The 13,332-nt window shown below is 47.7% G+C and overlaps 1 protein-coding gene across 2 annotated transcripts in view; it reads right to left on the reverse strand.

Moving 5' to 3' along the window:
• Nucleotides 1-13,332, reverse strand: part of LOC123757603 (uncharacterized) — a 278,070-nt gene that overhangs the window by 8,057 nt on the left and 256,681 nt on the right. For both annotated transcript variants that reach the window (XM_045741411.2, XM_045741419.2), the window contains 3 exons: nucleotides 8,301-8,429; nucleotides 2,479-2,600; nucleotides 656-834 (listed from right to left, as the gene is read on the reverse strand). In XM_045741411.2, the coding sequence (XP_045597367.1) occupies nucleotides 656-834; nucleotides 2,479-2,600; nucleotides 8,301-8,429 (430 nt within the window). The remainder of the gene's footprint in view (nucleotides 1-655; nucleotides 835-2,478; nucleotides 2,601-8,300; nucleotides 8,430-13,332) is intronic.

The raw sequence follows: 13,332 nt of genomic DNA on the forward strand, positions 1-13,332 counted from the left end.
CAGCCCGTGAGCAGATGTACACTGTCAGCCCGTGACCAAAACAATGATAAACTATCAGAGATGTTATGCAAGTGTGCCAGGTATGGGCACTGTGGGGTGCCTGCTCCAGCCTCACCCTTCCACCGCTGCACGTGGCTGGAGTGTGGGTGCATGTAGGCAATTTTACATTATATGTAATTAGCTCATCACGGCTGAAAAAATAGTTTAGTACATGGGTGTGATTGATAAAGATTAAGACACCCTAAAGGTGGCACGGGCATGAATAGCCCGTAATACTTGGATATACCTTGTAACTAACCATTCTGCGAATTACCTACAGGATGTGTATGGGGACCTTAATAAACTAACTGAACTACAATTAGCAAGTAAGTCAAGTAATACTAAATCAGTTTGTTAACAAAGTTGTTACAGGCTGTATACGCGCTGCGGGCCATGTTATACACACTGCAGGCCATGTTATACACACTGCGGGCCATGTTATACACACTGCGGGCCATGTTATACACACTGCAGGCCATGTTATACACACTGCGGGCCATGTTATACACACTGCAGGCCATGTTATACACACTGCAGGCCATGTTATCAGGACAATATTACCGATCATAAGTTGGCCTTACTATAGAGCAGACACAAGGGGTGGGGAAGGCCATACCGTTGAGAGGAAGCCGCTTGTCTCCAGGCCGGGAGGTCTTGTCTGGGCTGCCACCAACACTGCCAGTTCCTCCACCACTGCCACCACCACCACCACTACCACCACCACTGCCACGCTCTATTAGGATAGCAATGGCTTGTTCCAGGGTGTCGAGTGTGTGCTGGTTGGGATCCGTTTCTCTAGAATGGTATTAATAGCAACGGTCAAACATCAATCATGACTCACTGTGGCACTTGCCAGCACAGGAGAGGGCAAAGTTTATTAAGCGTTCAGGTTATGTGGTTCACCTTACCAGACTTACCATAGTATATGGGGAAGGAAACATGGTGGATTTAACGAGGCCCCAACTGGCCAGGGGTCTCCAAACTTTGCAATACGAGAGTAACATTATATAATTTACACATTTTCGCGGGCCAAGGACAACAAATCAGTTTCATAAGTGACTGGACAAATCTCATTTAGACATTTTCTGTGGGAGGAAATCAGCATGATATGATTCGGAACAAAACAGAAGGGTAACATTTACAGAAAAAATTGCCGAGCATCTTTTACCCAGCAGAGGCGAGGTTAACACTGAAGGACTATGGTTTGAGGCTGGTGGAGCCTGTGGTCCCCTTGGCTGTGTGAGGGCTCGCCAGGCCCCCGGCTTGGTGCCACACCGCAGCACATCCTCCTGTATACGTAGTACTTATAGTAACCGTGTGCACCATAGTACAAACACTGACGTACTTACCAATTAGATAGTAGAATTTTGTACCATTCACTTTTCCGGACTTTTATCCAGTCCGAAAAAATAAGGCTTAAAAACAAACTGAAATATTGCTAGGCTTAGTATAGCACAGTGATGTACTATATTAGGCCTCAGCTAGCGTGTATTAGGTCAAGGAAGGTTAGGTTAGGTTACTTTAGGTTGTCTTCCGAACATAAGTTGAAAATATTTTCCGGTTTATCCAATTTCAACATGTCCGATCTCTACTTTCTAGTTGTGTTGTACGTCGGTATATGTACTATGTTCCTGGTCGTTACTCTAAGCACTACCAGGACAGGAGGACGGGCTGCACACGGAGAGGAGCGCCGTCGACACGGACGGAACGCCCCCACTTCCAATTAAGTGATACATAAAAAAAATGGAAAATCATTAATGTTATTATTTATATATATTTCAAGCTGCTGCGGGCGGATCAACTCATGCGGCGGGACATAGTTGGAAGAGCCTTGTTATAGGCTAACTACTCAACTTACTAAGGAAGCAGCCCACAACAGCTGCCCAACTCCCAGATACCTATTTACTGCTAGGCGAACAGAGGCATCAAGTGAAAGAAAACGTTGGCCAAACGCTTCTGTCTTGCCGCGGGAATCCAACCCGGAACATTAGGGTTGTGACGAGGCTGGGCTTACCACTAAACGACAATAGTGCGACACAACGGACTGCCACTACGGTCCCCGTGACCCTCCAGCTGTATTCAATAAGCAATTTAAATTAAGAAGAACTCAAAAATAATTGTGACTTCGGGTACAAATTAGTAAATGTGATTTTATTGATTAGAAAAATATGTTTCAGCTGTTTATAGTTGCAGCCTATGGACTCCAAGTCTTCATTGAAATATTCCGTTATTCGTAGCGTCATAGTGGCTGTCGTGCCTCAAGACGCATGCAATACCTCTTTCTACCAGTCTCATTGCACACAGGAACCCGTAGGCATGCTCCTTGCATGTTGCAGCCTACACCTTGTAGCCCACACCTTGCAACTGGTTCTTCAGGATGAAAATACACCGACAATGATTGTGGCACCTGAAGCCATTTCGTTAATGTAGTTCTCTCACCTGAAGTTGCTCCTGAGGGAGACGATGGCATCCCTCACGAGGTGGAGATCTTCCTTAGTGGCTGAGGACACGCCGAGGCGACCAGCCGGAGAGTCGCCGCGACCAACCACCCTCTTCCCGTTCTGTGGACACCAGGTCGTTATCATTGGCTAACTCAAAACCTAATCATTCCCATTAAATAAATAGACAAACAATTAAAGTAACAAAGGTTTATGAAACTAAAAGTGCTGCTGTACTTTTGAAGAACAGGATAATACAAACTACCACCTATCACAGCTAATATGATATCTGATTGGTTGAAGTACACGAGCACATCCTGGACACCCAGCTTCCAGGTTGAAGTACACGAGCACATCCTGGACACCCAGCTTCCAGGTTGAAGTACACGAGCACATCCTGGACACCCAGCTTCCAGGGTGAAGTACACGAGCACGTCCTGGACACCCAGCTTCCAGGGTGAAGTACACGAGCACGTCCTGGACACCCAGCTTCCAGGGTGAAGTACACAAGCACATCCTGGACACCCAGCTTCCAGGGTGAAGTACACGAGCACGTCCTGGACACCCAGCTTCCAGGGTGAAGTACACGAGCACATCCTGGACACCCAGCTTCCTGGGTGAAGTACACGAGCACATCCTGGACACGAGGCTTGGTCAGAGCGCCGTGTACCCCTGCAGGCTACTTGGTAACACACTCTAGGGTGTGTGTATTCACCTAGTTGTGTTTTCGGGGGTTGAGCTTTGCTCTTTCGGCCCGCCTCTCAACTGTCAATCAACTGTTTACTAACTACTTTTTTTTCCACACCACACCACACCACACACACACACACACAGTGTGTGTGTGTGTGTGTGGCGCTCTACAGTCCTGGCGCCACATACATTTGTGACTAATTACTTACCAATCCATATTAATGACTACGATATATATATATATATATATATATATATATATATATATATATATATATATATATATTATTAAATATGACCGAAAAAGTAAGATTAATAATTCTAACACGAATTTTCTCAATCTGTCGTACATTTCTTTTCACTGTTGGTGGTAATTCAAAAATCAATTCTCCAAAATTCATTTTTATTTCTAGTCTGACGCGACACTTGAGCGCGTTTCGTAAAACTTATTACATTTTCAAAGACTTTAGTTTACACATACACAACTGAATAGAACTTACACATCTCCGATTTGTTTATATCTACATTTGAGTGAGGTGGATGGGGTGAGGTGGTATTTAATAGGGTATTAAATTCATCAACACAAGACAGAACACGAAACAATGGGTATTGAATGGAAGTGATTGTAGAAAGCCTATTGGTCCATATTTCTTGATGCTTCTATATTTGAGCGGAGTCTTGAGGTGGGTAGAATTCTACCCACATTCTACCCACCTCAAGACTCCGCTCCAATATAGAAGCATCAAGAAATATGGACCAATAGGCTTTCTACAATCACTTCCATTCAATACCCATTGTTTCGTGTTCTGTCTTGTGTTGATGAATTTAATACCCTATTAAATACCACCTCACCCCATCCACCTCACTCAAATGTAGATATAAACAAATCGGAGATGTGTAAGTTCTATTCAGTTGTGTATGTGTAAACTAAAGTCTTTGAAAATGTAATAAGTTTTACGAAACGCGCTCAAGTGTCGCGTCAGACTAGAAATAAAAATGAATTTTGGAGAATTGATTTTTGAATTACCACCAACAGTGAAAAGAAATGTACGACAGATTGAGAAAATTCGTGTTAGAATTATTAATCTTACTTTTTCGGTCATATTTAATAATATATGTCTACAGGAAAGACTGCTACCAAAATATACTAATATATATATATATATATATATATATATATATATATATATATATATATATATATATATATATATATATATATATATATATATATATATATATATACAGGGTGTTCGTATGAAACCTTTACGAAACTTTGTCTCAGTTACACGTAAAATTTAAATAAATTAATGTTTAATTTAAAAAATTCAATATACATGTTGTACCCCCCATGTTGAATTTGTATTTGTGAAAAATTATTAATTAATTCTGTTGGCCGTCAGTATTGCCAGTTGCAGGTAACACTGCGGGCCCGAGTACAGTCCCCGCTGGCCCCGTCACCTTCAGGACCGACAACTGTAAACTTCCTCCCCTGCCTCCAGCCCCACTCTGGCTGGCCTGTAGTACTATACACACTATTTATATACATACTTATATGCGTTCACGTATCACGCCTCTGTCTTAAACGCCAGGGAAGGCGATGTTTCGAGCGGCCGCCATGATGAAAATGTCGGTTAAACAGGTACTGCCCCACACCCCCCCTTCAAGAGGGGGGAGCTGACCCCCCCCCCCCTTCAAGAGGGGAGCTGCCCCCCCCCCTTCAATATAGGGGAGCTGACCCCCCCTTCAAGATAGGGGAGCTGACCCCCCCTTCAAGAGGGGGGAGCTGACCCCCCCTTCAAGAGGGGGGAGATGACCCCCACCACCTGTGCCTTGTATTACGGCTGTGTCGATCCCCGACCATCCAAGTGGTTGGGCACTATTCCTTCCCCCCGTCCCATCCCAAATCCTTATCCTGACCCCTTCCAAGTGCTATATAGTCGTAATGACTTGGCGCTTTATCCTGATAGTTCCCTTTCCTTCCCCTTCCCTCCCCCGACCTGTATTACGGCAGTAACCCCTCCCCCCCACGACCTGCTGCTTGAGACACAGCTGGAGCCTGCAGCAGGTACAGGGCGGACACCTGCAGCAGGTGACCCCTTGCTTGTGGTGGCGGAGGCCCCACATCCCCGCACCTGTACCTGTAGCTACCTGTAGCTACCTGTAGCTACCTGTAGCTACCTGTACCGACAGGTGCGGCGATGACAGCAGAAGGAGGTTGTTGACGTAATGCCGACTAGGCAGATTTGTTTACGTTTTGCGAACACAAGAAGGACCTGGGAGTACAACACAACAAGGACCTGGGAGTACAACACAAGAAGGACCTGGGAGTACAACACAACAAGGACCTGGGAGTACAACACAACAAGGACCTGAGAGTACAACACAACAAGGACTTGGGAGTACAACACAACAAGGACCTGGGAGTACAACACAACAAGGACCTGAGAGTACAACACAACAAGGACCTGAGAGTACAACACAACAAGGACCTGAGAGTACAACACAACAAGGACCTGAGAGTACAACACAACAAGGACTTGGGAGTACAACACAACAAGGACCTGGGAGTACAACACAACAAGGACCTGAGAGTACAACACAACAAGGACCTGAGAGTACAACACAACAAGGACCTGAGAGTACAACACAACAAGGACCTGAGAGTACAACACAACAAGGACCGGAGAGTACACGCCGACCTGCATGAAGCGAGACCGTCGCTCTATCGTCCACCCTAAATGGTTAGATACAGTAGGCGTTAAAATAATTGCAACGCGAGCACCCGCTACGGACGGACCTACACCCCCCCTCTCCCCTTCTCTCTCTCTCTCTCCCTCCCTCTCCCTCCCTCTCCCTCTCTCTCCCTCCCCCTCTCTCCCTCCCTCTCTCTCCCTCCCTCTCTCTCTCTCTCTCTCTCTCTCTCTCTCTCTACTCTAGGCGAGGCACACTACCATAGAAGGTGGGCCCCACTCTCTCCCTGAGAATACTCTGGAGAAGGGGCCCTTCTTAGGTAATGAGCATTGCTAGGCAGAAGCCACTCCGCCAGACATCGAGACCTCTGCACTAAACTGTTCTCCTGATAATTCGAGCCGTAGAGGCGTTGCCAGTCAATAATAATATACAAAGTGAAAGTGAAAGTGCGACTCCTCGCAGCCTGCAAGCGCTCTGAGCGTGAAACTGTAGTGGGCATTGATAAGGCAACATCAGTTAGATCAGTAGATGTCCACGTACACGACAACGAGGCCATGGTTATTGTGGCTAATTAAGATGATCTGCTGAAGATCTTGGATCCATAACACCGAGTCCCTCTATTAGAGGAGAATATTGCACAGATTCCTCCCGGACAAATCACGGCTGAAAGAACTATTTTTGTGGAATGGGCTCAACTGCTGGCAGTGAAGAAAGGTTTCAACTGCTTTGGAATCAGCTCCTCACCGAACCAGAATGCCATGGAGAAGGTCTACAATGTCAGACAATGCTACAGGTACTTCAGTTACGAGCACTTCTCTAATAAGTGCAACAAACCTCTCCTCTTAAAAATTATGTCGCTTTTTGCCGTTTTCCTGTATGGCCGATAATGGACGTAATTTCAAAAAGAAAAAAAATTGAAAATAAATTTTGAATTTTTTTTTCCAAAAATAGTAAGTTAAGGGTCCTCTGATAGGTTAGGTGGGCAGGAAATTCTCCTTAAGTTTCAAAACGTCATGAAAAATTTTATTTGAAAGTTTCCTCTCCAAACCTTTCCGAGTAAGCCAGAGGACTCAAACAGAAAATGTGAAAGTACATCACTTTTGTGAGCCGATTTCATTTAAAATTACGTCCATTTTTGGCCATAGCGCGCATACGAATGAAAATCAACGTTATTTTTAAGAGGACGACCTGCATGATCGGGCACCCACAACTTCAAGGCATGTACCGCCACCACAAACAATGCGCGAACTATGGAGAACAGTACGCCGCCACCTCCTACCTCGGCAATAAAAGGAAGGAGGAACTTAAGAAACTCAATGAAAAGGCAACCACCCCCACCTCCACCGAACACCATCCGACAGACTGTCACGCCCCTTCCCCAACCTCCCTTCAACAAGTCAGACACAGAAAACATCAGTATGGACCGGGAGACCACAAGAACCTCAACAAGACACAGTGTCTTCAGGAACGACTCACATCCACCCAAAATATCCATATTCAAGTTATTATCGCATATGCGAACAGTGTCGCACAAGACCATAGCCTGTTCCTCAGAGCAGTGAATGACCTACTGCTAGCAAACTGTATCACACCAGTTCAAATGTCAGCGACGAACCACACAGTCTCAACTACCCAGACCGACAGAGTAGGACACGATGGTACACCCAGTGGACAAGACCGAAGCGGACACCCAGAAGGAGGCTTCACGAACGATTGCGACTGCATACACCCAGACGAGCTGACAGCGGTTCCCAACAAAAACACATCAGGATTACTGTCGACATACGACAATGAAGAACATGCATCTTCAGGCGAACATGTTGAAGTCGGTGATCATTCCAGCTAAGAAAACTTGAGGCTTGAGGTAGCTCCCACGCCGTCTCCAAACGCAGCGGTTGCTCCACAGTAAATTCCTGGCCCACCAAGGCACGCCCTGCGTACTGGACAAGATCGCAAATACACTTACAGCTTGGGCCAGATGAGCTCTATATATATTCCGCCTGAATTGCTGGAAGAAACCCCCCATCACGGCACCCCCGACATCCCAATACAGACAAGAAGCAATAACAACAAATCAAAGAACAAGATAAAATACATACCTGGAAGGCTCCTCGAGACAGTGATGCAGTAACGGTGAAGGGCTAGACAATTACACTGGCTGCTGCTTAGTGTACTTGTCTTGTGCGCCTAGCCTGCTTGGCTAAGCGGGCTAGGCGCACCTCCCAAAGCCTGATTGCTTTAGGAGGTGTGTTCGCCTCTAGTACACCTACCCAAGAACTCTGGGCCTGCTGCTGGGTTAGGCCCTGACTCTTATCTCAACGACTACGAAGCCTCCTCTCCAGACCACTCTCCCGTCTGTCCCACACTTCCCGCTCTCTCTTTACCTCTACAATCCATTCATTCACTCAGGCCAGCGGGGCGGTGGGCCGCGGGACGCACCTGCACGTTCCTGAGAACGTCTTCAATGTGTGAGCGCTGGGCCTGGATGGTCTGGTCTCGCTGGTGCATCTGCTTCCGCAGCTCTGTGATGACGCCCTCTCGCTGCTCCAACAGCCTCGTCAGCTCCATCTGCAGCAGGGGAGGGCAAGCTCTCAGCCAGGCCATAATGCCCATCACCCAATAACACAATATAAAAGACACACAACATGTCACACAAAAGTTATAAAAGTCACAAAACAGGAATATAAAAGCAGTTGTTATACAATAACACAAACATGAACTAAATTTATTGGTATTGTATTAAAAAGATTATTGCAAATAAAAATGTGTATTTTTTTTCCAAGAGCTTTTCAAATCAGTAGGGACAACTTTATCTTTGAAACTGGGGAAGGCTAGGGAGGCATGACACAATAGGGAGGGCTAGGGAGGCATCACACAATAGGGAGGGCTAGGGAGGCATCACACAATAGGGAGGGCTAGGGAGGCATCACACAATAGGGAGGGCTAGGGAGGCATCACACAATAGGGAGGGCTAGGGAGGCATCACACAATAGGGAGGGCTAGGGTGGCATCACACTATAGGGAGGGCTAGGGAGGCATCGCACAATAGGGAGGGCTAGGGAGGCATCACACAATAGAGAGGGCTAGGGAGGCATCACACAATAGGGAGGGCTAGGGTGGCATCACACTATAGGGAGGGCTAGGGTGGCATGACACAATAGGGAGGGGCTAGGGAGGCATCACACAATAGGGAAGGCTAGGGTGGCATCACACAATAGGGAGGGCTAGGGAGGCATCACACAATAGGGAGGGTTAGGGTGGCATCACACAATAGGGAGGGGCTAGGGAGGCATCACACAATAGGGAGGACTAGGGAGGCATCACACAATAGGGAGGGCTAGGGTGGCATCACACAATAGGGAGGGCTAGGGTGGCATCACAATAGGGAGGGCTAGGGAGGCATCACACAATAGGGAGGGTTAGGGTGGCATCACACAATAGGGAGGGCTAGGGTGGCATCACACAATAGGGAGGGTTAGGGTGGCATCACACAATAGGGAGGGCTAGGGTGGCATCACACAATAGGGAGGGGCTAGGGAGGCATGACACAATAGGGAGGGCTAGGGTGGCATCACACAATAGGGAGGGTTAGGGTGGCATCACACAATAGGGAGGGCTAGGGTGGCATCACACAATAGGGAGGGCTAGGGTGGCATCACACAATAGGGAGGGCTAGGGTGGCATCACACAATAGGGAGGGCTAGGGAGGCATCACACAATAGGGAGGGTTAGGGTGGCATCACACAATAGGGAGGGCTAGGGTGGCATCACACAATAGGGAGGGTTAGGGTGGCATCACACAATAGGGAGGGGCTAGGGAGGCATCACACAATAGGGAGGGGCTAGGGAGGCATGACACAATAGGGAGGGTTAGGGTGGCATCACACAATAGGGAGGGTTAGGGTGGCATCACACAATAGGGAGGGCTAGGGTGGCATCACACAATAGGGAGGGCTAGGGAGGCATCACACAATAGGGAGGGGCTAGGGAGGCATGACACAATAGGGAGGGCTAGGGTGGCATCACACAATAGGGAGGGCTAGGGTGGCATCACACAATAGGGAGGGGCTAGGGAGGCATCACACAATAGGGAGGGGCTAGGGAGGCATGACACAATAGGGAGGGCTAGGGTGGCATCACACAATAGGGAGGGCTAGGGTGGCATCACACAATAGGGAGGGGCTAGGGAGGCATCACACAATAGGGAGGGGCTAGGGAGGCATGACACAATAGGGAGGGCTAGGGAGGCATCACACAATAGGGAGGGCTAGGGAGGCATGACACAATAGGGAGGGCTAGGGAGGCATCACACAATAGGGAGGGGCTAGGGAGGCATGACACAATAGGGAGGGCTAGGGAGGCATCACACAATAGGGAGGGCTAGGGAGGCATGACACAATAGGGAGGGTTAGGGTGGCATCACACAATAGGGAGGGCTAGGGAGGCATCACACAATATAGAGGGCTAGGGAGGCATCACACAATAGGGAGGGCTAGGGAGGCATCACACAATAGGGAGGGCTAGGGTGGCATCACACAATAGGGAGGGTTAGGGTGGCATCACACAATAGGGAGGGGCTAGGGAGGCATCACACAATAGGGAGGGGCTAGGGAGGCATGACACAATAGGGAGGGCTAGGGTGGCATCACACAATAGGGAGGGCTAGGGAGGCATGACACAATAGGGAGGGCTAGGGAGGCATCACACAATAGGGAGGGGCTAGGGAGGCATGACACAATAGGGAGGGCTAGGGAGGCATCACACAATAGGGAGGGCTAGGGAGGCATGACACAATAGGGAGGGTTAGGGTGGCATCACACAATAGGGAGGGCTAGGGAGGCATGACACAATAGGGAGGGTTAGGGTGGCATCACACAATAGGGAGGGTTAGGGTGGCATCACACAATAGGGAGGGTTAGGGTGGCATCACACAATAGGGAGGGCTAGGGAGGCATGACACAATAGGGAGGACTAGGGTGGCATCACACAATAGGGAGGGCTAGGGTGGCATCACACAATAGGGAGGGTTAGGGTGGCATCACACAATAGGGAGGGGCTAGGGAGGCATCACACAATAGGGAGGGTTAGGGTGGCATCACACAATAGGGAGGGCTAGGGTGGCATCACACAATAGGGAGGGTTAGGGTGGCATCACACAATAGGGAGGGTTAGGGTGGCATCACACAATAGGGAGGGTTAGGGTGGCATCACACAATAGGGAGGGTTAGGGTGGCATCACACAATAGGGAGGGTTAGGGAGGCATCACACAATAGGGAGGGCTAGGGTGGCATCACACAATAGGGAGGGTTAGGGTGGCATCACACAATAGGGAGGGGCTAGGGAGGCATCACACAATAGGGAGGGTTAGGGTGGCATCACACAATAGGGAGGGTTAGGGAGGCATCACACAATAGGGAGGGGCTAGGGAGGCATCATACCGTACCTTGAGGTTACCTTGAGGTGCTTCCGGGGCTTAGTGTCCCCGCGGCCCGGTCGTTGACCAGGCCTCCTGGTTGCTGGACAGATCAACCAGGCTGTTAGACGCGGCTGCTCGCAGCCTGACGTATGAGTCACAGCCTGGTTGATCAGGTATCCTTTGGAGGTGCTTATCCAGTTCTCTCTTAAACACTGTGAGGGGTCGGCCAGTTATGCCCCTTATGTGTAGCGGAAGCGTGTTGAACAGTTTCGGGCCTCTGATGTTGATAAGAGTTCTCTCTCAGAGTACCAGTTGCACCTCTGCTTTTTAACGGGGGTATTCTGCACATCCTGCCATGTCTTCTGGTCTCATGTGATGTTATTTCTGTGTGCAGGTTTGGGACCAGCCCCTCAGTTATTTTCCACGTGTAAATTATTATGTATCTCTCCCGCCTGCGCTCAAGGGAGTACAGATTTAGGCACTTTAGTCGGTCCCAGTAATTTAGATGTTTTACTGAGTGGATTCTAGCAGTAAAGGATCTCTGCACGCTCTCCAGGTCAGCAATTTTTCCAGCTTTGAAAGGGGCTGTCATTGTGCAGCAGTACTCCACTCTAGAGAGCACAAGCGTTTTAAAAAGTATCATCATGGGTATAGCATTTCTATTGTGCAAAGTTCTTGTTATCCAACCTGTCATTTTTCTTGCAGTTGTGACGGCTACTTTATTGTGTTCTTTAAAGGTAAGGTCTTCCGACATGAGTACACCCAGATCCTTTACATTGCCTTTTCGTTCTATGTTATGATTTGCCTGCGTTTTGTACGTGGTTTCTGTTTTTATGTTTTCAATTTTTCCGTAGCGCATGAGCTGGAACTTATCCTCGTTAAACACCATATTATTTTCAGTAGCCCATAGAAAGACCTGATCTACATCTGACTGGAGGTTTGCCGTGTCCTCTATGTTGCCAACAATCATGAAAATCCTAGTGTCATCTGCAAAGGATGATACAGTGCTATAGGTTGTGTTCTTGTCTGTCAGATATGAGGATGAGAAAAAGTACTGGAGCAAGCACAGTACCCTGGGGGACTGAGCTCTTCACGGTTGATGGGCTGGATTTTATTTTGTTGACTATTACACATTGGGTTCTGTTAGTCAGGAAATTGTAGATCCATCTGCCTATTTTCCCGGTAATTCCTTTTGAACGCATTTTATGTGCAATAACACCATGGTCACATTTATCAAAAGCTTTTGCGAAATCTGTGTAAATTACATCAGCGTTTTGTTTGTCTTCCATAGCATCTAATGCCATATCATAGTGGTCCAGCAACTGCGACAGGCAAGAGCGCCCTGTTCTGAAACCATGTTGTCCGGGGTTATGGAGATGCTGTGATTCCATGTATTTTGTGATCTTACTTCTTAGCACTCTCAAAATTTTTTATGATGTGCGATGTTAGTGCTATCGGTCTGTAATTTTTTGCCTCTGCCTTATTTCCTCCTTTATGGAGTGGTGCTTTCTCTGCTGTTTTTAGTATGTCAGGGATAACGCCAGTATCTAGGCTTTGTCTCCACAGAACGTGGAGGGCCTGCGATAGTGGTTTTTTACAGTTCTTGATGAATATGGAGTTCCAAGAATCCGGGCCTGGTGCAGAGTGCATAGGCATACTGTTTATGGCTTCTTCAAAATCTAGTGGGGATAGGGTGACGTCTGATATATGATTTGATGTTGGTATCATATCCATGAAAAATTCATTTTGGGTTATCAATCTTTAGTGCATTTAATGACTCGCTGAAAACAGTCGTACTGCTTCCTCAGTAACTCGCCCATTTCTTTGTTGTCATCGGTGAAAGTTACATCATACAACATAGTTGAAAATAGCAATATTATATGGAGAACAAAAGGCATAATATTTGCATATAGCTAGTAACGAGCACTTCCTGGATGGCAACAGAAACACAAAACCCCTCCAGGAGAGGTAACGAGGCTGGCAGGCCTGGTAACCCCTCCAGGAGAGGTAACGAGGCTGGCAGGCCTGGTAACCCCTCCAGGAGAGGTAACGAG

This window comes from Procambarus clarkii, chromosome 22, assembly GCF_040958095.1.
Source record: "Procambarus clarkii isolate CNS0578487 chromosome 22, FALCON_Pclarkii_2.0, whole genome shotgun sequence".
In the NCBI taxonomy this organism is placed as follows: domain Eukaryota; kingdom Metazoa; phylum Arthropoda; class Malacostraca; order Decapoda; family Cambaridae; genus Procambarus; species Procambarus clarkii.